The sequence below is a fragment of the Lepidochelys olivacea genome (assembly GCF_965140295.1).
Source record: "Lepidochelys olivacea isolate rLepOli2 genome assembly, chromosome: 4".
Taxonomy (NCBI): domain Eukaryota; kingdom Metazoa; phylum Chordata; order Testudines; family Cheloniidae; genus Lepidochelys; species Lepidochelys olivacea.
Window position 1 is genome coordinate 39026078 of NC_140414.1, and position 26696 is coordinate 39052773.

The window sequence follows — 26696 nt, forward strand, 5'->3', positions numbered from 1 at the left end:
GGCTGCCCTGACCAGGGACAGAGACTTTTGGGGCATTGGACTTTTGGGACTTTGGGTGATTTGGGGTTGCTGGACTCAAGAACCAAAGGGAAAAGGGCATGCCCCAATTTGCCTGGGGTGGGGTTGTTCTTGCTCATGGGTTGTGTTATGAATCCTGTTGGTGGTGTTTCCCCAACATAATGCCACATTGTTTCTCTCTGTTATTAAAAGACTTTTGCTACACTCAGACTATGTGCTTGCGAGAGGGGAAGTATTGCCTCTTGGAGGCGCCCAGCGGGGGTGGTATATATTGGTCCCAGGTCACTGGGTGGGGGCTCGAGCCGGTTTGCATTGTGTTATTGGAATGGAACCCCTAGATATTGAACCCGGCCCTTGTTGCTGCCAACTCTGACGGGCAGAAGGGTTACACTTACAATCAGAATTTTAAAAATAATTCAGTATTTTACAGATCTGAGTTTAAAAATTAAAATTGGTTTTGAAATAAAGTTTCTCTGTTTACGCTACTTAATTTTTACTTGAAATGTGAAAATGGAGGCTGTCTGTGGATATTATAGTTCTATTTGTGGCTCATACATTGTGTCATCATTTTGAGCACCCTCACCTCTAACAAATCTTCACTTTCCTTCAAGAGCTAGGCCCTGCCACTCTTCCTATACTGAATAGTACCTCACTTCTCAGTTTGTCCCACTGACACCCAGCAGGACTACTCAATGTAAAATCTGGATTGATTTGAGGGAGCAGAACTGCAATTATGTCCTGGTAAAGGTAAATATTTACCAACTTATATGGTATACCACAATATAGAAATATTGCCATGCCAGGCAAGACCAGTGATCTGTCTATAACTCAGTATACTGCTCCAAGAGCAGCCAGTGCCACATATTTCAGAGGAAGTTGCACATTCCCCAAAACAGCAATTTACGTAACAATGTGCTTGTGGGTAAAGCTTTTCCTAACCAGAGGTAATTTTATGCATCTTATTTCCCAGTTTGTTGCACTGAAGCCAATAGAACTACTCAATGGAGAGAATCTGGCCCCGGTCAATTCCTTTCTGTAATACTTATTGACATGACAAGCTATCCAGGTATTGCCAAAGTGCCTTGTGAAAGGAATTTCTCCATCTGTTTGAGGGCAGCAGTCTCTTCCCATAAAGATTTGGCCAGTTTCAGCTTCTTAAGTTGTTCAGAAAGTACTATAGCCAGAGCACCAGAGTTTCTAAACTGTGACCGCAGAAGCCTTGACATTTATAGTTCCCAATAAACTGGTCCTCGTGCTTCGTTGGCTTAATTATCTTATCCTTTAGCTTCTGAATGGTTTGATCTACAGTTCACATGAGCCCAGTCTTGCTGCCCTCACTCACATGAGAAATCCCTTTGAAACTAACTGGGCTATCATGTGAGTGAGCTCCTCAGGCTCTGTGTTCACAATTTACATAAATAGTGAAGGACGTGTGTTTGCAAGGTTATAATCCACAGAAAAGGTTGAACTGTGTTTTGTTTCTGCGGAAGGATTTGTTATGCACTGCCGAAGTGAAGATAGGGAGGGGGTCAGTGCCTTAGGTATACCTAAAATGGAGAGATTCTTTCTAACTACAGTTTCGCAGATTTGCACGACATCGTTCTTTCATAACAAACAGCAGGGTTAGCTTTAGGGGCAAAAAGCATATTTGGAGTCACATGAAAGAAGGCAGCAGCACCATTGGATTAGACAACCAGAGCTCCTTTTTAATGGAAAAATGTGTAAAAGGTAAAACTGTAGTAGATCTTCTAGTGGTTTATTAGTTTTATAGAGCTCATTAAAAATTACTAGAAAAACAAACCTGTAATTGTTTAAAACTGAAATATCTCATAAACTCAAGCTCAACCTGTTTTGATCCCAGCAGAAGGATCTCTTCTATAGTACGTTTGGGTCTCAAAGGATACAAAGGAAACTGATCCAGTTATCAGAATCTCAGTAACGCCACGCTTTTGCTTAGTATTAACATCACAGAGGAACAATACTTCCCTTCAGAGATGTCTCCTATCCCTATAGCAAATTCTTCTTTGCTTTAGCCATTTCTTACTTTTCAGTTACCGAAAGGCCAGATTAAGGCCCTGACCCTCCAAACACTTACACATATGAATAATCTTATTATAATCAATGGTACTATGTTTTCTCTAGGGGGGCCTAATTACTACAGAGGAGATAGGTGAAAGGTTATATTGTATATTTATAATGCTAACAGTACTTTTAGATTTAAAAAAGGTGACCTATAACTGATTTTTAAAAATTGAAGCCTGAATGCCCTGCGGCCCCTTGGTACCAGCTGGGCATGCCCAAAGGGACAGTAGGACAGGCTAAGCCTGATGGATGCAGGGGAACTCTTTGTGAAGACCTAGCTCTGTCAGTTTTGCACTAACTTTACAACAGGTCAAAGAAGCATTCTGGGATAGATATGGAGTGGGATGGACTAAAGAGGCATTTCAGGTATTTCAGGGACAGGATGGAGCATAGGTGGGCACCCTTGCAAGCCTCCGGAGACCAGTGAAACAGGGGTGCAACTTAGGGCCTCAAAAATGCCCTAGTCTGTGCTGAGGGTCCCACTGCCCTCCTTCCCCATGGCAGTTCTTATAAAGGGAAGCATGGAAGCTGCCTCTGTTCTGTCCCTATGTTGGTGCCTGCATTTGTACCCTTTTTCCACTGCTTAAAGTGGCTTTTCTCTTGCTTGTTTTTCCCCCCTTAGAATCATCAGAAGTTGTATGTTTCACATTCCTTGTGTAAGCAGTGTCAGGATGAGCTCCACCCTGACATCTGGTGGTGAGGTGTGGCAAGTTGTGGAAAAGAACTTCAGGGGCCGATCTCATTTGCATAGGCACACCCACCACGCCTAGAATGAGACCATAGCTGCCCAAATGGTCACTTTGGCTGCTGTGGGATCCCCAGTGTCTCTGTTATTGGGGCAGGAAGAATAAATTGTTATTACCCTGATTATGGGAACTGTGCTTGGAACTGTACGTGGCCTTTTGTTATGATGGAGGGATTCACCATCAACTAAGTAGCACTCGCTAGGCAAGGGTCATGGGTTCCAAAACTGTGTGAATGAAGAGAGGCTGGGGACAAGTGTTAATACTTGGTGGCATGGGCCCCTTGGTGAGGGCCTTACATGCTGATTGCACTTCCTCCTCTCTCCACTGTGGAATATCAGAGCTAATTTTGATTTCATTAGAAGTCTAGTTATAGGCTGCTGAGCTCACTTTGGGCTGACAGTGCACCAGCACTGGGGCTCCCCTACTATAAGCTGAATTCACCTAAGAGCTGAAATCACTGAGTGTTGTGTTAAGTAGTGGGGGAGCCTGAAGATATATTGTGGAGCAGTTTGCGGGACGGCTGGTGAAGCAGTTCGACGTGGAGCAGTGTGTGGATGGCAGGAGCTGCTTGTGGGCCGTGGAGCTGACTGAAGGAGTTCGTGGGGCGGCTGGCGGAGCGGAGCGGAGCGCAGCTGAGCGAAGGAGTTCGTGGGGTGGCTGGTGGAGCGGAGCGCAGCTGAGCGAAGGAGTTTGTGGGGCGGCTGGCGGAGTGGAGCGCTGCTATGGAGCTATGGGGCGGTCAGCTTCAGATCACGTAAGGTGCCTCTTACCCCCGTCCCATTTCCACCCAGGTTGGGAGGTAAAGCTCCGCAGATAAACTTTCGAACTCCGGGACTGCCCTGACCAGGGACAGAGACTTTTGGGGCATTGGACTTTTTGGGACTTTGGGTGATTTGGGGTTGCTGGACTCAAGAACTAAAGGGAAAAGGGCATGCCCCAATTTGCCTGGGGTGGGGTTTTTTTTGCTCATGGGTTGTGTTATGAATCCTGTTGGTGGTGTTTCCCCAACATAATGCCACATTGTTTCTCTCTGTTATTAAAAGACTTTTGCTACACTCAGACTATGTGCTTGCGAGAGGGGAAGTATTGCCTCTTGGAGGCGCCCAGCGGGGGTGGTATATATTTGTCCCAGGTCACTGGGTGGGGGCTCGAGCCGGTTTGCATTGTGTTACTGGAATGGAACCCCTAGATATTGAACCCGGCCCTTGTTGCTGCCAACTCTGATGGGCAGAAGGGTTACACTTGTTTTTGCAGAGGACCTCCTGGATGTCTCAGAGCATGTTTACCATGACCCCCTGAGCCTTACTGAGGGGGCAGAGGTACTGAAATTTCAACAGAGATGTCCTTTACACAAAATGTTAGTCATGTATGTTAAATAAGTGTCAAAAACACCACAACATTTTAAGCAGCCTCACTAAAAATCTCTTCTCAGTTGTTGAACTTTTATTCTCTCAACTCTTGCGATATTATTTAACTAATTCCCTGGTCATCATAGAGTTTTCAGAGCAGACAAGACCAGAATTACTAATGTAAAAAACAAGCAGAAAAAAGTTTAAGAACTAGAGGCCTTCTTTACACATCACAGAGAAGCAAAAAAAGATCACTTCACAACCCTTTCCTCTCTTTTCTTCCCTTTGCAGATTAGCTCTAACTGAAACAGTAGCATGTTGTCCCCTTTCTGTCTGGGAGCTCTAGACATTAATGTGGATTCTTCTATTATTTTATCCAAAATAAAAGAAAAAAATGGCAAATGGGTGAAATCTTATTCCGAATATTTTCCTAATATTCGGACAACACTGATAATTTTACAAAAAGAAAAGGAGTACTTGTGGCACCTTAGAAACTAACAAATTTATTTGAGCATAAGCTTTCGTGAGCTACAGCTTACTTCATCGGATGCATTCAGTGGAAAAACTATTTTAGTAACTGTGTAACTAAAGCCCTGATCCTGCAGACACACACAGTCTCATTGAAGTCTATGGGACTATTTATGTAATTAAAGTTAGCACATGCTTAATTGTATGCAGGAGCAGGGCCTACATTTGTTATTTTTTCCCAGAGCCCTAGAACCTCTGTGTGTGGGTCAGCAGGTGACAGTGGAAGCCAATATAAGTATCTGCCACCTGGAACTAACTCTCTATAACAGACTTTGTCAATATGAAAGCCAGCATCAGCCCTTCGAAAGCTAATTCTATCAAATCTAAAGTGAGCAAACTTGCAAGGCTGCTTTACAGATATAGGCCCTGCTTCTATAAATTCAGTACTACCAACCCCAAAAGTTCAGAAGTCATGAGTTAGTCTCCGCCCAAATCATGAGATTGTCCCCCAAAATCACAATATTCAAGAGGAAAGATTTAATATCATTTTTGGGCTGTCTTCTGATATTTGAACTCCTCCTAGCTCATGGCCTCGGGGCTTGTAAATTTAATGTATTTTCCGTTAGGCTACAGGGCATTGTAGGGTGAAGAGATTTACTCACATATTTTGCTACCCCAAACTCATGCGACAGCTGGAGCTTTTTACATCATTGTGAGACTGCCAGCAGCAGGCCAAAATTGCATTACTTCCAACCAAATCACCAGAGGTGGCAATGCTGTAAATACCTCTGGATGTAGTATTTACTGTTATCAATGAAATTACTCATGATAGTAAGCAGTATAGTTTATGTTTGCAGGATCACATCCTTAATCATAGTAGTATACTTTGTTGCATTAAAATGTATTGTTTCAAAACAATTCTCTCTGACAAAAAATGTTAAAGGATTGAAAATCTGTATGAACAATAATATTTGCATTTGTGGGAGTTAAAAGACACAAAGGAAACTGAACCTTATATATCAGGGAATAAGATTGCTGACTGCTAAGGTCTGGAAATAAATTTTTTTCACAGCACTGCACAAATGGCTAGCTGCATGATGGCCACTTTTTGCCTTCCTCAGAATCACCAGGACTTAGTTATTGCTAGAAGCAGGATACTGGACTAGGTGGACCAATGGTCTGACTCAGTAAGCCAACTCATATGTTATTGGTTGCTTGGTAGTATTAACTGCTTACAGATTTAATATCCAACCCTTGCTAATGCATCCTCATTCATAATGAATCTGAAAATTAATGGATTTGAGTTTATGATGGAATTACACTAGGAGGCTGGTGTGTTAACTGCTATCACATCTGCATTTGCTTGCACTGAATGGATTTAATCACAGCATAAACGCCATACGTGGAAGACAATTCATTAAGCTTTGTAAAACAACATTCAAAGTAATTAAACAAACACCCAAAACTACATTTTTTTTACTTTAGTATTGTAGTTTATAATGGGGGCAGCTTGCAAATATATCAGTCTGAAAACTCAAAGGCTTTTAACCTTTCACATATTTTCTATAATGACTTATACTAGTTGCTAAATATTAAACATGTGTCTCTCCTCAGCTTGTCCTCCTTTTGTAGATGCTCTTACAGTGAAGTCATATTAAATACCAGTTTAGATATCACAATATTTCCATAGCAATAGACTGATGTAATAACTGCAGGATGGATAAACTATGCTTTGAAAGGAAAACTTATTAAAACACAAATCTATCTATATAATCTATATGTTCTACAAAACAAACACCACCCCAACAACCCACTATTAATGCAACATTAAAGGTGAGAAATCAAGCACTTCAGAACAGAGCTAAACATGAAAGGTCAAAATCAATGGTTATCCTTAATTCTGCATGAAACCTACAGACATTACATACTTGATTTTGAAGAGTAAGAACTGCTCATGGAAGTTGTCAGCTCTGTGATCTGGTGCATGTACTACTAGTGGTATGCAGGTTACACAGGTTGTTTTAAAGTACAGTATAATAAAAATCCATTATATCTACATTGATTAAAATAACAAAGGTGATTCACCACACATGTCAGTTTTAAATGGGCCCCAGGAGGCATGTTCTACACTTAAAAATTTTACTGCTGTAACTATTTCAGTAAGGGATGTGACTTTTAACTGAAATAATTATACCAGTAAAAGCCTAGACCAATCTCTCTGGTGTAGATGCAGTTATACCAATCTAAAGGTGATGTTTATTGGTATTATTTCCCTTCCCATACAGGAATAACTATACCATAGCAGTATACAGTTATCTAATCTAGATAAGCCCAGTCTCAGAACCACTGGCCTGGAACTATTTGGCCTCCTACCCTTGAGGGAGGCCTTCTTAGTTCCCAGGAAAAATACCCCTTAATTATTTAGTTTGCAAATTGTGCATTAAAAAAAAATCATAGCTTAGAATTTCACCTCCTTTAACAGCCAGTGGAATGCCACTTAACTACTTTACAATAGTTAACATTCCCCTATTAAGCACTACTTGTTATAGAAGCTCTGGCTGTGACTCCATAAAATTGAATCAAAAATTTACAGTTTAGCAGGAGCTTTAACTTTCATTTTGTAAAAATCTCATTAGAATCGCAAATTTAGAGAGAGAGAAAACGTTTTTTAGTACTATGTGAATTTTTCATGGTGGTTTAATGAAAATGAGGTGGATATGAGGAAAATACTACAAGTTCCAAAATGACCCCTTTATTTAAGTTTTTCATAGGGTTCTCGTATTTTTGGAACACTATGCTTTGCTCCACGTGTGCTGATTAATATGGTGTCAGTTTAACTGGCTGGTGTTTGTGTGAGGATTTTTCCTTTTCTGTTATGCAGAAAAGGTTAAACATAGTTAACAGCAATACTGGAACATGTCTGGCTAAAAAGTCTATCCAATACCATGTGTCTTGGGGGGTGTGGGGAAGGGGAGAAAAGGAATCCCCAAAGCTGCAAAAGAAGAACCTATAAGTTCACCACCTAGGAAACCTACAGATATTTAAGCAAGTCCAACATTACAAGTAGTTGAGGGCAAATGGAGCAACTTTGAACCAAGCCCTTAAAAATGATGGATACAAGAAAAATAAATACAGAACTGCATGAAATTTAAACTGGTTTTGGATTATTCTAAAGTCTTTAAAAAGTTGAACATTTGTGTGAGCATCACTGCAGCCTATTACACACAGTGACTCACAGAAATGGAGAAGGCCTATTAAATTATATGTAGTCCATTCCCTGGAGCCAGCAAAGGATTGTTCCGACATAATATTTTCTAGAACTTTGTTCAGTCTACTTTTAAAGAGTAATTTAAAAATGTTTTCATTTTAGTCATTGGATTGGTGCCATTTTCTACAACATTTCAGCTTTTGATTTAACTTTTGCATAGTGTCCTGTAAATAAAGTTTTATAGCAATAGGATTAGAACAGTGTCACCAGCTTGTTTCTTATTTTCTCCAGCTTTATCCACACAGGTCTTTCTGGTTTACAGATGTTACAGTATAGATATACCTTAAGGGCTTGGCTACACTTGCGAGTTAGAGTGCATTAAAGGAGCCCTGGGCGCACTAGCTCACTACCTGTCCACACTGGCAAGGCATGTAGAGCTCTCTGTCTCTGCAGCTACAGCGCTGCTGGTACTCCACCTCAGCGAGTGGAATAACGTTTTGTGTCCCCCCACTGAAGCGCTGCAGTGCTAGTGTGGATGTCCTGGTCTGTTATTGCACTGTGATCGGCCTCCAGAAGTGTCCCACAATGGCTGTTCTAGCCACTCAGGTCATCACTTTGAACTCTACTGCCCTGCCCTCAGGTGACCAACTGTCGACCCGCCCTTTAAATTGTCTGGGAATTTTGAAAATCCCCTTCCTGTTTGCTCAGCCAGGCGTGGAGTGCTCTCAGCGAATCTTTCCAGGTGACCATGCTTCCACGTGCCAGGTGATCCCCAGTATGGAGCAATGGTGAGGTGCTGGACCTCATCAGTGTTTGGGGGGAGGAAGCTGTCCGGTCCCAGCTGCGCTCTAGTCGTAGGAATTACGATACCTTCGGGAAGATATCAAGGGACATGATGGAAAGGCGCCATGACCGGGACGCACTGCAGTGAAGGGTTAAAGTGAAGGAGCTGTGGAATGCCTACCGCAAAGCCCACAAGGCAAACAGCCACTCCGGTGCTGCCCCCGCAATCTGCTGTTTCTACAAAGAGTTGGACGCGATACTTGGGGGCGACCCCACCTCCACTCCAAGCACCACCATGGACACTTCAGAGCCTAGTGCAACAAGGTAGGAGGAGGAGGAGAAGGAGCAAAGCGGGAGCGAGGGTGCTGAGGCAGAGGAAGACACCCCAGAATCCCTAGATGCATGCAGCCAGGAGCTGTTCTTAAGCTAGGAGGAAGATAGCCAGTCACTGCGGCCAGTGCTTGGGGAAGGACAAACACCAGAGGAGATTCCCAGTAAGTGGCTTTTATTTTGAGAAGGAAGTTATTCGATGCAGGCTCTTGGGGAGAGGAGGGTTAGGGCTGCATGCATGTCTAGATGCAGAATAGGGCGTTAATGTGCTCTTTCACATCGCGTAATCGGCCTCAGTGATCTCTTCAAAGGTCTCATCCACAACTTGGGCAATGCGCTTGCACAGGTTTCTCGGGAGAGCCACTGTGGTCCTTGTCCCAGTAAGGCTAATTTGTTCCCGCCACTGTGCCGTGAGGTGCGGGGGACCATTGCTGCACACAGGCAAGCTGCATATGGGCCAGCGCAGAAGCCGCACTGTAGTAGAAGACCCTCCCTTGCTTCCCAGGTCACCCTCAACAGCGAGATATCTTCCAGGACAAACTGCTGTGGAAAATGTGGGGACAATGTTCAGTATAGGGACCCCATGCTGCTGTTAGCTCTCCCCAGGGCACAGAAACACAGAGGACAGTACGGCTGTGAAACAATCAGTCACATTTGACCCTGTGCTCAGTCACCATTTTGGGGCTCCTGTGGGTTATGTGCGCTCACTTTGGGATGGGCAAATTATGTTATTGTGTAGACTGTGCTTGCCCTTAAGTACGGGGGAATCATTGCTCTGTCTGGTGTGAACAATGCTGCCTCTGTTAAGTGTTGCATTTTACCTTTACAGATGCAACCTTGAGATCTCAGCCATCTGTGTTATCACCGGCTGAAAGACTCCAAAGAATCAGAAAGAGGCCACGTAGAAGCAAGGAAGACATGTTGCATGAAGTAATGCAGCATTCAAGTAATGAAAATCAAAAAGTGCAGGGGTGGCGGGACAGTGAAAGGAGGATCCACCAGTAGAATGAGGAGCGCCAGCACAAAAGTGTGGTGCTCCGGCAGCAAAGCACGGATCAGCTGATAAGCATAATGGAGCATCAAGCAGACTCTATCCAGGCACTCGTAGCCATACAAGTGGAACACTACTGAGCCTGACCCCCAGCCTCCCCCCACAGCCCTTGTCCCAAAACTCTTTGCCTTGTGCCCCATGTCACCTCCAACCCACTTTCCCCAACATCCGGGTTCTTACCACCACCAGCTGCCTCCAACACCTGTAGCTTCACTACCCTGCCCTGAAAACTACAACCCTTACCCACTACTCTCAGCTCCCATCATCATGCAGTATAGCCATCCTGATGTGCAGCACTTATTGCACAGCACTCCAGACAGGAAGGCTGAATATTGTGACACAGTCGGGCCAGCTGATTACAGGAGAGTGAAAGAAGGCAGATATATTAGCCCCAGGTTAAGCAGGTCCCTTTTTCCCTGGGTAAGGTAACTGGAGCAGTTCCAGAATAATCAGGAACTTGCTGGAACCAATTAAGCAGACAGGCTAATTAGGACACCTGAAGCCAATTAAGAAGCTGCTAGAATCAATTAAGACAGGCGGGCTAATCAGGACACCTGGTTTAAAAAGGACCTCACTTCAGTCAGTGTGGGGTGTGCAAGGAGCTGAGAGTCAGAGGGTCTGCTGCTGGAGGACTGAGGAGTACAAACACTATCTGGCATCAGGAGGCAGGTCCTGTAGTGAGGACACAGAAGGTGTTGGGAGGAGGCCATGGGGAAGTAGCCCAGGGAGTTGTAGCTATCACACAGGTGTTACACGGAACACTGTAGACAGCTGTGATCCACAGGACCCTGGGCTGGAACTCAGAGTAGAGGGAAGGCCCAGGTTCCCCCCATCCCCACAACTCCCTATTGGATACAGGAGGAGTTGACCTGGACTGTGGGTCCCACCAGAGGACAAGGTCCCTAGCCTGTCTCCCAACCCACTAGGTGGACCAACAGAGACTGCGGGGATTGTTCTCCTTCCTTTTCCCCATACTGGCCAGTGATGAGGTTAGCTGAGTGAACGGCAGGTTTGAGCCACTAGCAAAAGTGGTCAAACTGAGGGCTGCCGTGAATCTCTGAGGTGAGCAAATCTGCCAATAAGCTCAAGACCCACCAAGGCAGAGGAGGAACTTTGTCACAGTATGATAACAGGACATAAGCAAATCTGTGATTGTACCATTCCGCACCCCATCCCGTTGCCCTTTCTGTTTCCCAAGCAGTTGTGTTTCTTTTCAATAAATGGATTTTTTGGCTTTGAAAACATTCTTTATTCTTACATAAAGTAAAAGATACCTTAGCCCAGAAAAGAAACAGACACTGCAAGTCAGCATAGCAGACCCAGATTCCTACTAACATTGGAACCACTTCACTTCACTCCCGTGCAGGGCACCAGACTTTTCTGGTGGCTTTCAGCCTCAAATTGCTCCCTCAAGGCATCCCTAATCCTTGCAGCCCTGTGCTGGGCCCCTCTAATAGCCCTGCTCTCTAGCTGTTTAAATTCAGCCTCCAGATGTTGAACCTCTGAGTTCCATGCCTGAGTGAATCATTCACCCTTCCCTTCACAAATGTTATGGAGGGTACAGCACGCAGTTACAACCACGGGGATGCTGTCATTGGCCAGGTCCAGCTTCCCATACAGAGAGTGCCAGCAGCCCTTTAAATGGCCAAAAGAACACTCCACAGTCATTCTGAACCGACTCAGCCTGTTGTTGAACTGCTCCTTGCTGCTGTCAAGGATCCCTGTGTAGGGTTTCATGAGCCACGGCATTAAAGGGTAAGTGGGGTCTCCGAGGATCACAATGGGCATTTTGACTTCCCCTACGGTGATCTTCTGGTCTGGGAAAAAAGTCCCGGCTTGCAGCTTCCTGAACAGACCAGTGTTCCGAAAGAGGCATGTGTCATGCACCTTTCTGGGCCAGCCTGCGTTAATGTCAATGAAACGCCCACAGTGATCCACAAGTGCTTGGAGAACTATAGAGAAATACCCCTTCCGATTAACGTACTCAGAGGCTAGGTGGGCTGGTGCCAGAATTGGAATATTCGTGCCATCTATCGCCCCTCCACAGTTAGGGAAACCCATTTGTGCAAAGCCATCCACAATGTCATGCACATTACCCAGAGTCACGGTTCTTCTGAGCAGGATGCATCAACATGATTCCAACGGTCGGTCGACTTTCCCACTCTAAACTGGTTAGCGACCGATCGGTAGCTGTCCGGAGTTGCCAGCTTCCAGATTGCAATAGCCACCCGCTTCTCCACTGTCAGGGCAGTTCTCAATCTCATGCCCTTGTGCCACAGGGTGGGAGCGAGCTCCTCACACAGTCCCATGAAAGTGGCTTTTCTCATCTGAAAGTTCTGCAGCCGCTGCTCGTCATCCCAGACTTGCATGACGATGTGATCCCACGACTCAGTGCTTGTTTCCCCGAGCTCAAAAGCGGCGTTCCACGGTGGTGAGCATGTCCATGAATGCCACAAGCAAACTCGTGTCATATGTGTTACTCGAGTCAATATCGTCGTCGGAGCCCTCATTGTCACTTTGGATCATAAGAAATAATTTGACTGCCAAACGTGACGTGCTGGCGAGACTCGTCAGCATACTCCTCAGCAGTTCGGGCTCCATTCCCACAGATGGAAAGGGAAGACAGAGCGCGCAATACAAAAAACGTTGAAAGACGGCACCAAATGTGGACGGAAGTACAGGGATTGCTGGGATGCGAACCGATGCATCATGGGGCGTTGGGACAGGACCCAGAATGCCCCACACCCACTATCCCCTTCCTACAAGCCACAGCACCAGAATGGGAAGAGGTGCTCTGTGGGATAGCTGCCCATAATGCACTGCTCCCAATGCCGCTGCAAGTGCTGCAAATGTGGCCACGCCAGTGTGCTTGTTCCTGTCAGTGTGGACAGACTGCAGCGCTTTCCCTACTGCGCTCTCCGAAGGCGGGTTTAACTCAAAGCGCTCTACATCTCCAAGTGTAGCCATGCCCTAAGTCTACTTCTTTACCAGTGTTGCAGTTTCCCCCAGACCACTTCTGACCCAGCCTCTTAAATTCCTTTCTGGGTCTCTGCATCTCTTCCCTACTTAGTGAGGTTGTCTCAGAGATCTCCCTACTGAAAAGCTTTCCTTCCTACTGAGCTTCCTACCTAGTGCTCATTCCACCTGGGATTTATCACCACTTACACCTATTTTCCCCTTCTTTACTAGAACCACCTTCTGCTCTTTATGGGGAAGTGCCTGATTCCCCTCAGGTGGGACTCATGCTGTAATCAGGTGGATTTAGCCCCTGACTCTCCAGCCCAGGGAAGGCAAGCCATCCTGTTGCTATCTCCCTTTGCTAGCAGATGCTGACATTATTGATCTATTGTCTCCTTTGATACCAATAATCATTAAGTGTTGTTTACTCTCTGATTATGGTAGTAGGAGTGGAAAGGAAATGGCTTTTGCTGGGTGTCTCTTGAGTGTTCCCAGATAGTTGTTTTGGACAATTACTTCTAGTCCCTACTAGTGCTGTTGTGGAGTCCCACAGGGTTGCATTTTTTCACCTCTCCTGTTCAGTGTGTACAGTGTGCTCTTGGGAGGGCTAGTCAGCGGACGTAGGCTGCCTTGCTTTCAGTAGGCTAATGACACCCAGCTCTGTGTTTCTGCCTCATCCAATCCAGCCAGGACATAGGGTGGGATGAGAGCGAGCTGGTTGAAGTTCAATCTCTGGATAAAATTGAGGTGTTGTTGGTAGACTGAAGAATAGTGTGGGGATGACATCTGCTTCTCTTCCTGAGGGTGTGTACCTGACATTTATCACCAGATATCTCAGTGTGAAAGTACTGTTGGGTTCACAGCTGTTGTTGGAAGATCACAACGTCACAGTGGCCAAAACAAACTTTTTTCCATCTCTGTCTGGTCTGAAGAGTGCAACTGTTCCCTTTAAATGTGGCTCTTCATCCAGGGATTTGTAACTGCCAGACTAGATCACTGTACTGTACTCTGCCTTGGGCTGCACCTTAACTCTAGCTGGAAGCTGAAACTGGTGCCGGATCTTAAAAGTTGCATATCCTAGGGGGAACGCATGGCACTGCTCTGCCAGGATCTGCACTGCCTTTAGGGTGACCAGATGTTCCAATTTTATAGGGACAGTCCCGATTTTGGGGTCTTTTTCTTATAGAGGCTCCTATTACCCCCCATCCCCTCTCCTGATTTTTCACACTTGCTGTCTGGTCACCCTAACTGCCTTTGGGTCTCTGGATGGACTTTAAGGAGCTGATCTTGCCTCTCTCTCTCCTGAGAAACAAGATCCCTCCCAAAGCTTTGCTGTTAGAGCAATAATCAGCAGGAACACTCCAGCTGGAGATGGGACAGACAGCAAAGGGGCCCTGGCTGAAGGACTCCGGACCCCCATCAGAAATGGCTCAAATCTAGGGGAGAGGAGGAGAGAAGAGAAAAAGGGAAGGGCCCATAGGGCACATGCAGTAGCAAGGGCTGCAGTAGGGTCTGGAGAAGCTGGGGCAGAAGTTGGGACTTGCATATCTATATGGGCCATGGTTGGGAGGCGCAGGGGAGTCAGTGGTGATGGCATTTTGGAGGGGAACTACGGGGGCGCTGGGGGTTGGAATTCAGTGCGGGACTGGGAGGCGGCGCAAGGGGGCGCTGTGGGCTGTGAAGGTGGAACTGGGGGGGCACCACAGGTTGCGGCGGTGGCGCAGGGCTGGGAGGAGGCGCCAGGGGGCGCTGTGGGTTGTGGCGGTGACTCCGAGCCCGGATTGGCTGCTCTCGCTCCTTCACGCATCAGTTCCAGGGCGGAAGGCTGCGGCTGCGCGCGTTCCAGGGTCGTTTCCGTTGGTGACGTCCGGCGCGTCCGCCGAGGGAGAGGCGCAGCGAGGAGCTATGTCGGCGCCAGCCGGGATCCCGCCGCGCCCTGCCGCAGCTCCTGGAGGGGCCAGAGCGCCCGTCGCCGCGGCCAGGGCCCCGCCCTGTCAGAACGGTGAGGAGCCGAGGCTGGGGACCCGCGCGGGCCTAGCGCTGGAGCGGGGCTGGGCTGGCCGGGGGGCAGCAGAGCGTGGGGCAGTAGCGCTGGTGGAAGAGCGACGAGGGCAAGGGGCAGAGGGTGGGACGGTGGGGTCTGGCACAGAGGAGGGCGGGGGAGACTGGAGGGGGCTGGGACAAGGACGGGGCGGAGGGGGCGACTGGAGGGGGCTGGGACAAGGACGGGGCGGAGGGGGGCGACTGGAGGGGGCTGGGACAAGGACGGGGCGGAGGGGGGCGACTGGAGGGGCTGGGACAAGGACGGGGCGGAGGGGGCGACTGGAGGGGGCTGGGACAAGGGCGGTGGGGCGACTGGAGGGATGCTTTTGCTATGGGCTTATCTAACGACTAAATCAGTACTGCTGCTATTGCTGCAGTGCTGTTGATGACAAGCTAAGTCGATGGCATAGCGCTCTCCTGTCGACTTCTGTACTCCAGCTCCCTGAGAAGCATAAGGTAAATTGGTGGGAGAGCATGGACACAGCACACTGCTATACGCTGACCTAAGTTATGTCAATTTCAGTTATGTAACTTACATAACTGAAGTAGTATGACTCTAGATTGACTTACAGCTTTTGTGTAGACCAGCTCTATGTTGTTAATCTCTTGTAGCTGATAAAGTAATACTTGAGCAGTCATTTTGCTGTGAGAATAATGTATCTGTATAAACACTAAATATGAATATATAGTACTATAGCAAATGAAACCATGAATTCACATTATTGTGGCTCTTTTTTGGGTAATGTCGATTGCTAATTTGGCTACCGAACCACTGTGGTCTGAGTATCACGAGCCTAGATGTTGACTTCCCTCTTCGTGGACACCGATGATTTGCAGGTGGATGTCACCTATTTGGCATTATGGAGAGCCCTGCAGGGGTGACTTTTGCCTTAATAGACCAGCATGCACAGCTATCTAGACATAGTTTGTGTTTTTTACTGTGTCTGGTGTTTGGGAAGGGGGCATGAAGTGTTTGAAATTAAGTAGCTGCATAACTGAGATGAAAAAAACCCAATCTTTGTTTTTTGACTCTCACTGCAATTCTGGCTTTGAAACTGAGGAATAACTTCTCAGAATATTAAATAGTGCCAGGTAGGCTTATTCAAAATAGTAAGTGGGGTAGTACAATATTTTTCCTTGAATTTAATTTAATTTTGGAACTATTCTAGTTGGGAAACTGCATCTTGGGAACAATTTGGAGGTTGTAACATGCTCAGACCTTTGTTCTGCAAACTTAGACACATGGTTTATTTTGTACACCTGAGTAGTTTTGATGGAAATATTTGCATTCCCAGTGGGTTTATTCATATACACCAAGCATGCATGTACATAAATCTTCAGGGTTAAGACTTCAGGGATTTTGGGGAAATATGATGCTTTTTGTTTCTTATAGTGTTTTATTATAACAAAATGAGAAGACATGCACTTCAAGTTACATATCCTAAAATTGAGCAAACTGCCTGTGTATTTTAGCATGAAAATGTACTAAGAGGATATGTTTTTACATATATTTTAATCTACAATGATACTGTCACTGATTTTATGGCTCACAATTTTAAAATTGATCTTAAAATATGTATAATTGATTTAATGAGGTCTTTACAGCTTCTGATCCTAATCAGTTTCATTTCTGTGTTGTTTATATTAAGTATATTTGCTAGCATTGCATTTTAACATCTTCTCCTAGGCTCTGATTTTACAGTCAGGTTGGCATGGGCACAGAGGGTAGTCTCTGTAGATCTGTTTGCAGGATTGAGGTCTTTAATTTTAATGCTCTTTGGTTATATGAACAAAGTTTTAGGTGGTAGCCTCTGTCATGTTTAGGCAACAGATTGTGAATCAAGTTCATGCACATATTGCTGAAGGTTTGTGGAAACCGGGTACGATTAAATAGAAGCTTTTAGAAAGACACTTTCAACTTAAATTTTGCCCAGAAGTTTAATTTTGTAATAACTGTAACCAATATAAATTTTTCCATGTTTATAAAATTCTAATGTAAACAGTTGTTTTCAAATAAACAGACATTTCCATTCAGTGTTGAAATCCAAATATTGCAACACTAAAAATAGGAAACTATAACTTACCTCATCTGTTTTTACTGTATCTAAGACCATGAAAGAAATGTCAAAAATAAGAGTAAAAATAGTAATGACCATTTGGATTTTTAAAATTCTTTCACTGTAATAATTTAAAGGCTTATCAGCAACATGGGTAAATAATTTTGTTTTAAAGTTTTCAGAGTAGCAGCCATGTTAGTCTGTATCCGCAAAAAGAAAAGGAGTACTTGGGGTGCTTTAGAGACTAACAAAGGTATTTGAGCATAAGCTTTTGTGACATTGGATGCATCTGATGAAGTGAGCTGTAGCTCACGAAAGCTTATGCTCAAATACCTTTGTTAGTCTCTAGGTGCCACAAGTACTCCTTTTCGTTTTAAAGTTTGACCATTTAATTTACTTATGATTCAGACAATCATTATTTTTAATTCTTAATTTTTAAAAATAAACTCAGTAGGCGACTTTTGCATTTTTCATCTTGTTAACTCCTTTTTTTTTTTAAATTACTGAATATCTGTTTGTTTCTTGGTTTGCATACTCTTTATCTTGGGATATATTTACAGTCATGTAGATTTAGTGATTCATAGGCAAGATGTTAATTTAATTTGTCACTTTACATAACCACAGAATAACATTCCAACATTTTGAAAAATATAGTTTTGTTTTTGATCTACCTGGGGAACTTACATGCAGCATTTAGGGCATTGTTTATATAAAGGAAGGGGAGAAAGAAGGGAAACAGGAAATCGAAAAACAAGACTGCGAGACTTGATTTTTTTAGTTTTAATGCCATGTTCCACTTTGCCCTGAATGGCACCATCTGCTTCCTTGAATTTGGTCTCTGCTTCTAAAATCAGTGTGTGTTATATGTTGTGAGGAGTAAGTATTGCTTATGTAAATATAGTTACTGATGTGTTTGCACATGCTAGAGATAACGGTATGCATTGCTGTGAAAGTACTGCATACATTAGACTTCATAAATTCTGTCAAATCTTCTCCCAACTGTTAGAATTTATTGGAACCTCACAAAGAGCTCAATCAAAAGACTTCCATCAAAAGGATTTAGTGTTTGGCAGAGGTGATAAATTGGGGCTTGAAAGTATTCAAAAAGTCGTTAGTTCTCATGGCCTTGACAGTATTTGTCTGATCCAGGGGACAAGTCCATGTGAAGGATCCTTAGTGATTTTCATACTGGTACACACTTTAAAAAGAAAATGTTTTGTAAAATTGGCTTGCTTTTGTTTGTCTTAATAGTTTTCTTCCTAACTATTCAACTTTTCCTGTTTTGATTCTGTGTTGAAGCCCTTCTTTTAAAACAATGCCTATTTTGCTTAGCCCATCAATCTTGAAGTCCAAATGTAAGAACTTCTCACTGAATATTTGAAAATAAAATTATTAATTATAACTGAGCATGTTGCTGGTGTCTGCTATCTAGCTGAAAAGTGACACCTAGGTGACGGTAGTACTCTAATATGAATTCAGACTATTAATGATTTTTTTCCCAACAGTCTTAAGGAACTGCAGCGTTAAAAATTAAACATGTTGAAATATTAAAAACTAAAGAGATAATCTATTAAAAAAGTTCACCACTTTAACTTAAATCACATTTTAAACCAGTGTAAAGTCTGTGTGGACGGACTCATTTTTAGTTTAAACCAGGATTATTTTAGTTTCACTTCAATCCAAAATAAGAATGTCTACGGTCTTTTGTGCTGGTTTAGCTAAATGAGTTTAACATCACATATTAAGTTAAACCAGTGCAACTTTGTTGTATAATTTTTTACTGTATTTTGTGTAGACAAACCCTTAGAAGGCAGGTTACTTTATCCAGCTGCTCCCTGATTTATTCTGTGCTGGCAAGGGTACTTGATTAAGTACAAACGTGTGAAAAATATGAAATTGAATGGACTGTTATAGCTATAACTAACTGTTTACTATGATTCTTTCTGTATTCACAATAAATGTGGCATTTTGCCTTATTCCCTTTAATAAGATCCTGCTGGTTTATATTTTATTGGTATAACATCAAAACACAAGTTGCTCTATGAATGTATGTATGCACAGTAGCCTGGGCAAAGATGAAAGCATATTTGATGCAAGCAGCTTATCCTGTAGAGCCAAATTAGAGTGGGGAAAAACAAATGAGAATTCATATATAACTAAAAGTACTTGGCAGTGACTGTCTTGTACCAGAGGACTATGGGGCAGTGAATGGAAATGAAGAGCTATCGTCCTGGATACTATGTTTATAGCTGGGCTTTTGTGAAAGCTCAGACTTCAAAAACCATGTGAGAGGGGTAATGGAAAAAGCAGTAGCAACTCAGCATTTTACTTTAGTCATCTCTTAAGAATTCATAAAACTAAGTATTACTAACTTTTATCCACTGACAGATTGGTTTGAATGGAAGATTTTGTTTTCCTATCACATTTCGCAGGTTGTTTTTGAAGTACCTTATCATATTGGCATTTTTCTGTTATAAATACCAAAAGTAGCAGATAATGTTGTTCGTTTTTTTCTGTTATAAATACCATTCCTTTTCAGGGGCCTTCTAATATGTTTGTTTAAAAAATAATCCTCCAAATATAAATATGATATGTAGCATCTTAACTTGGGGAAAACTTTTTACAATAAATGTTCAAATATCTGAGATGGAACTTTGAAAATTGTGTTTTGTATGTGTACACAAACTGCTTTAAGTATTTTATTTTCACATAAATGTCTGCTACTTTAGCCATTCTGTCCTTTCCACGGTTTGGAAGTAGCTTCTTTTTTGGTGCTGTTGGTTGCTTGCTTGCTCCTGCTGCTGGTATGTTAATGCTAATAAGCACACTGATCCCCCCAGTCTGTCTGTGTGTCAGCCAACTGCGATAAAGGTGTGTGTAACCCATACAACTTTAATACATATGACATTTTCTCTTCTTTTCAGGTCCAATGCAGAATCCAATGCAGTTCCCTTTTGGATATGGCTTGCATCTTGAAAACTATAGTGCTTCCTCCGGACACTACCCACAAGTGCCCCATGAAGCTGTCCCGTCGCAGTTGAATAACCAGTATGTTGCTGATTACCACTCTGCTTGCTATTCAATACCAGTTCAAAGTGTCATCACACCTTCTGTGGGTCCCAGCATGTTGAACACCCACCAGCAGTTGTACAGTGGGGCTGCTCATCCTGTGGAGTCAGCTGGAGGACTTACCCAAGGAGCAATATCATCTGCATCCCATTTACATACAGGTGTTCCACAGTCATATTCTGCATTGAGTAGTCACTACAGTTCTTCAACCAGCTCTTCAGTTGCATCTCAAGGATTTCCCCTTTCTTCTGGTCATTATGCCATGCCTACCGTCTCTAGTGCTGTATATCCTAATCTTTCCTATCCTTCTATGTCTATTGGTAGTGCATATGGGCAGGTATTTACTTCCCAGAGCCTTCCAGCTGTTGGGCAGTTTGAAAAGACTAATGCATTTCCTGGTCAAAGTTCAACTGTACCTCGTACACTGCCACACCAAGTTCCTTTGGGATATAGTTCTACATCATGGTCCACTTCAGATTTTCAGTCAGCTCAAGACAACTTCAGCAGGAATCGCACTGGATCCCTGGCTAAAGCAAGCAACCAAATAAATACAGGTATAGTACTATGCCAAAATCAAGAAGTTTCTTAATGAAATGAAGTATTTTTCTATAATTGAAACAATTTTAAGTGATTAGTGTATAATGATGATGCCTCATGGAAATCTGAAAATATTTTCAGTGTAGGTATTTCTGTTAATTTGTTTTAATCGACATTTGCATAAATACAGGGCCCCTGTATCCTTTAAGTTTATCACCTCCTGTTCCTTATTAATCCCTTGAAGACATTATTTTCTGTTGGTGAGGACATAATTCTCTCCATAGCAGCTAATTGTGGTGTTGCTGACAGATGTGTGACTTGCATCTCTCTCAATGGAAGTCAGCTAAGGAAAAAGACACTATTTTTGTGCAAATGTTTCTAATAAACATTTTGGGAAAGAATACATAAACGCACGCGTAAACAGAACTGAAGAATCAAAGAGGCTTCTAATACCTAGTGTGTATATATATGCTTAGGGGGGAAAAGAGACAAACTAGGTATATTTTCTCTCAATCAGTTCTGAAGACAGACCTAATCAAAAATCAGTTTGTCATGCCCCAACATGGTGATTAATACTTTCAAATGCTAGTGAAGGAAAACTCTACTTATTTTGCTAAGCCCACTCTGAAAATTCAAAAGGTGAAAAACCACTTATAACCTAAATGCATTTGAAAATCCTATTGCTGGTAGCAGCCATCTTGCTGATAAGTTACTTGAACATTGGCAACATCACGTTTTTAGCAAGGTAGCTGCTCCCAATATCAACTGTAATAAGAGAATAAGAACCCGTAGTTCTGTTAGATACTACCTTAAACAAAAAATAAGGTAAGTTTCTCACATTTTTAAGTTCCTGACTGAGCTGATCAAGATGGGTATAGTCTTCCTTTACTGGAAGAAATGGTTACTAAACAACTGAACACACTTGAATTAGAAAACAGTCTATTTCAAATTCTCATTGTACATTTGGAGATGATGTAAGAATTTTTTTTGCCGGGAAAAGGGGACTTGGGTTCGAGGCTTATTAAAAGAGAGTTTGAGAGAGGTGCTTATCATGTTCCTTTAGTTGAAGGTTTGTCTTGACTCAGAAAAATGGTTGAGTTCTGATCAGACTTAATTAACACATGCTAGTTAAGCCCTGCCTAATTTCAACCATTTGTGTAGTTTGAATGCAGAGTACCTTTTAGCTTAATTTTAGTATGTTGAGTTGTAGCTTAGGCTCCTGCTGGATTGAAAGTGATAGTTCGTTGAAAGGTTATGAAAAAGAAGTGTGGAAATGTTTTTTACTTAAATTAACCATAAAAACTTGATGTTCTTCACCTAAGAATTCTAAGGACAAGCATCTTTGTATTTCCTTTCCTCCCTCTGTCAAATAAAAGCTGCTTTCCTCATCTGTCAAAATTGAAGGTTGTTGGTGGTGAGCCCCCTCACAATCCTTGTTCACTTTATCTCCTCTGATTAGCTATATTTTCAGCCTAGAACCATGCTAGGTTGCATACCAAGAAGTCTCTACTGCTGCTCTGAGATGCCTATCTGCTGCTGCTTCTTCCATTCCTACTTTATAGGGGATTTGCAGTTGCAAGGAGAGATTAGAAAGCTGGTTTCTTCCTTTCATTGCTTGCAGATACTCCTTCTATGATGCTACACTCCCTAAAGATTCCTGACACACACTCTCCCTCTCTCTTGGCCTTCCCTCCCACCCCAAAAATAAATAACGTAAAAAAATTGAAAACGAAATCTCACTGAGGTAGCTAGTGTCAAGCATTAAGTAACTTATATGAAATGGGGTGATGACATAAATAACTTCATTTCCCAGATCTGCTTGACTTCTCTCCTTGCTTCTTTTGTTTTTCTTTAAAAAAGTTAAATGCAGAAACCAGTTAATGCCTTGTTAACTTTGAAAATTTAAATGGATTAGTCAGGATATTGAAAATTTGAAGTTTTCACAGTAATAATAAACTTGACCACATTATACACATCCTGGGGGAAAACTGAAAAAATTATCCAAGCAGCAATTGAAAATACTACCATACATATCTGTAGTATTAGTGTGAACCTTTTTGTGTCTGTTCAAATTCTGTGTTAATGTTGCATTTACAAACATTTTTTCATTTAAATGAAAAATTTTGATGGTTAGACATGTTAAAATCAATTATTTATTTGCTCCTAACAATGTTGTCTCCAAGAGACATGTTTTTTTAAGACAGGGAAATGGAGCTGGCAAAAACCTAAATGAGAATTTGAAAGATGTGTGGAGTGATATTTTTTGTGGTCTTCCATTTGTTCCTTAATTAAGCGGTCAGATAAGCAATCATTGCTTAATTAGAATTATGAGTGCTAAAGTAGTGTTTACATACAATTTTTTTCATTCAGCAAACTTCTGTCTGGTTTTAACTGACTTCTGAAAAACATCTGTATAGATTTAAGTTTAACCTTCAGATTTCAACTAACTTAACATTTATTTAGATTGTAAGCTCTTTGGGGGCAGGGACAGTCTATTTTGTTCTGTGCTTGCTTGCCTAATGTGGTGTAATGTAACTTTAAAATCTATATATACCTATTTACAGTTACATACCTAAGAATAAGCACTAATACAGTATTCCTTTTCTACTGTACTAGAGCAATATAACACTGAGCTCATTGAATGTAAGGTAGATAATTATGCCGCTGGCTGATTCAAAGTCAATTTGAATTAATTTTAATTTTTCTAAGTCAGTGAGTTGTACCCAATTTAAGTTTTATTTTGTTCTGTTTGAGATTATCGTGTTACATACAACAGGCTGAATATTCTTAACATTAATTAGCCAAAAGTCAATTTTATAATAAATTTGCACCATTTGGGAAGTCTGGGGTAAACAAAGCATTAATAAATAATGTTCCTTTTCATGGTAAATTCCATACTTTTGCTGAAACTCACAATTTTCCAGTTAAAATTGCTCAGCAGATTTTTATCCATGACTAACGTGGCATTATACTGAAAATATAACCTGAATTGCTGCAACAGTCAGGTCAGGAGTAAGATGCCAAATGTTTCTTTGTTCCTGGTGTAATTAATTCACTGCGGGGGGAGGGAGTGATACAATTTTAGTTAGTTTTTCAGGTTGTTGGTGCAGGCTTAAAACATTTTCAAATTGAATAAATTTTGTTTGGTATTGCTATAAAACTTCTAGTCTTCATCCTGCACTGCATATGTTTAGAAAAAATGTAGTTACAAACATAAATATTTTTTTTGATTTACTTTCCTTTCATCTTCATTACCTCTGTCTCATTTCTTAGAGGGTAGCTTGTTCAGTGTAGCATAAGAAGTGTTATACAGCTTAACTTAATGTGTCTTGTGCTTAGAGAAGGTTGATGTAAAATTTGCAGCAGCTCCTTAAAATCTTCTTGCAGCTGATCACTTTAAATGGTTCTACTCCATTTTTACCTACTTGGTTGGCTATACAAGCTGTTACAAACTTTAAAGATGCTACAACAGACCTCCCTCATTTTGCATAATTTTAAAGGAAATAGTTTTACTTGGAAGTAATTTTTTGCACTGTTAGGAGCTGGTCACTATAAACAAAAATTTCCTATCCAGAAAACTTCATCCATGTAGGGATTTCTTTCACACCAAAACAGATGGAAAGATAAAGCCAAAAATCCAGTAAGCCAGGCACATGTTAAAACCAAATTGACATTCTCCTGTATCTCTGAAAAGTGTCAAAAAATAAAGTAATTGGAAAGGAAACAGAATTTCAAGAAATTACAGATGTCTCAGAGGCAGATATTTTCCAAAATGTGTACCCGCATCACTTCGCTTTCATGGATACAGTACACAGAAATTGTCAACAAAATAACCTCAAACCCTTTCAAGGTCATCTAGATTAGAACACATTTTCTGGGATTGTCCATAGAATGAAATGTTTTGACTCATGTATGTAAATAAGTTTACAGAAAACTTTGGACATAGACTTTGATAAGATACTCAAAGGCTTTAAGATTTTATCCACAGTTTAAAGTATGTCTAAACAAATGTAACAAAGATCACAAAGATGTAACAAAGATCACAGCTCAGGAGATAGTCCTAAAGCCATTTTGAGCAGCAGAGTGAACTTCTTGTAACCTGCAGGAAACAGAGCGCGACCTGTAATTAAAATTAAACTTTTTTATTTAAAATCTGTCACTTTTGTGTAATAAGCAAAACCTGCATGCCTGCCCAAGTAAGGCCAGATCTACACTACAAACATTTGCAGACACAGCTCTTTCAGTTGGGTGTGATTTGTGACCAAGATACCTGTGCCAGCAAAAGATCCTAATGTAGATGTAGTTATACTGGCAAAACTGCTTTTGTGCTGATATAGCTTATTTTGTTCAAGGGGGGCTGGAATAAACTGTGCTGGCAAAAGTAAAGTTTTTCTAGTATAAGCTGTGTCCGAACTAGGAGTGCTTTGTCAATATAATATAGATACTAGTCTGGACCTGGGCTAAAACAGTGCTATGCCATGTACTTGTGCCCTGTAGTACCTATAATGCCTGTATATAAATCCTTTAAGCTATCTACTTGTTCATCTACATCTGTGCTTATTGTTACTTAATCACATAAGTATACATATGGATGTATAACAGCACCTCACCAATAAATTGTAATTTTACCTATGTAACATTAAATATAAAATGCTTGTCAGTTAATCAGAATTAAAAAATTGAAACGTTAAAATGCCAACAGCAGTGTTAAACTGGCCACATTGTCTACCCAGTGTTTTCTATTCCTGTTTAAATAGTTAATTATCATAGCTTCATGTTGTATACCACAAAATCTACAGGATATAGCATGTGACTTATAAGTCTTCTAATTGCAGAATGTTACTACAAATACTGGAAAGACTGTCCACCAAAATACTCTTTTTGTATTTAAAAGTACTGTTTCTGTATCTTCGTAACTGAATGGTGCTACTGTACTGACTGACGATTTGTAATAGAAGGTCCAGCTTGACGCTTAAAAGCAGAGTGGGATGCTCAGCATTTGAATCCATGATAAAGCAAGAGGCTGTCATGTTTGCAAGGCAACTGGTTGAACTACAGTTAGTTAACAAAATACATAAAATTTAAACATTGACTTCCCTCTGTCATGCAATCGTACATTAACCTATCTGTGCCAAAAATGGCAGCTTCCTGTTTAATTATTTTAATTTATATTTAAGGTTCTTACACATTTAGTGATTAATTCTTCACTGTAATGTCATAAAATATATTTTTATTTTATGTTGCAGTTTTCCTCTAATTCTGGCTAACTTTAAAGGGTTTTCGTCTGCACTTTTTCACATGAGCCAACAAAGCATTGTTAGTTTTGTAGGTGCATTTTTATGGCATCTGCTAGCTGGAATGTGGTAGTGGCTAATCAGGCTTGTTGAGGATAAGCCAATAGAAAATATGTACTTAAACAGATGTTCTGTCAAGCTTTATCTTGAGCTTGATTGTTGTAGGTTAATCACTATTTGAGTATGTACTTCATCTTGTTGTCAGCTGAGGGGGGAATAAAAACTGTTAGCAAAATTTAAAACTGCTGGAGATTGTGGTTTGTGGTGGTCTTTCAAGAGTGAATGGCATACTTAAAGCAGTAACAAAGGTGATAGTTAAAGTTGTGTAAGTGTTCTCATTGTAATCCCCTGTTTTCAGTTGCTCAGGACTCCAAAACTTTCCTCTAGGAATATGTAATGTTCCAGGCCTTATTTCTTTTTGAAGGCAACATAATTTTTTAAAGCGTGAGAGAAACTGTTCTGCTGTTTTGAAGGAGTATAAATAACAGCCCGAAAGCTTTTTTTGATAGCTTTCTGCTGCAACAATTTTTGTGATAAAATTAACATTTGGCAAGGAAATAAATCATTAAGAATCTTTGAATGTTCCAGTGAAAATTGGTTAGGTTTTTTAACTGAGTTATGAACAATTGATCATAGCAGTTTACCAGTGTTCTAAGTAATAGAAAAATTATCACTGCTCATCTTTTATATAAACCAGGGATTG

General features: G+C 41.8%; 1 protein-coding gene across 4 annotated transcripts in view; it reads left to right on the top strand.

The window, feature by feature from the left end:
• Nucleotides 1–14851: 14851 nt before the first annotated feature.
• The window catches only part of SEC24B (SEC24 homolog B, COPII coat complex component), an 84111-nt gene continuing 72266 nt past the window's right edge, over nucleotides 14852–26696 (top strand). For 3 of the 4 annotated variants that reach the window (XM_084626060.1, XM_084626061.1, XM_084626063.1), the window contains exons 1-2: nucleotides 14852–14995; nucleotides 20018–20716. In XM_084626060.1, the coding sequence (XP_084482186.1) occupies nucleotides 14899–14995; nucleotides 20018–20716 (796 nt within the window). In that variant the 5' untranslated portion in view covers nucleotides 14852–14898. Of the gene's footprint in view, nucleotides 14996–15475; nucleotides 15493–20017; nucleotides 20717–26696 lie in introns of those variants that run through there. The other variant, XM_084626062.1, reaches the window with a different exon arrangement.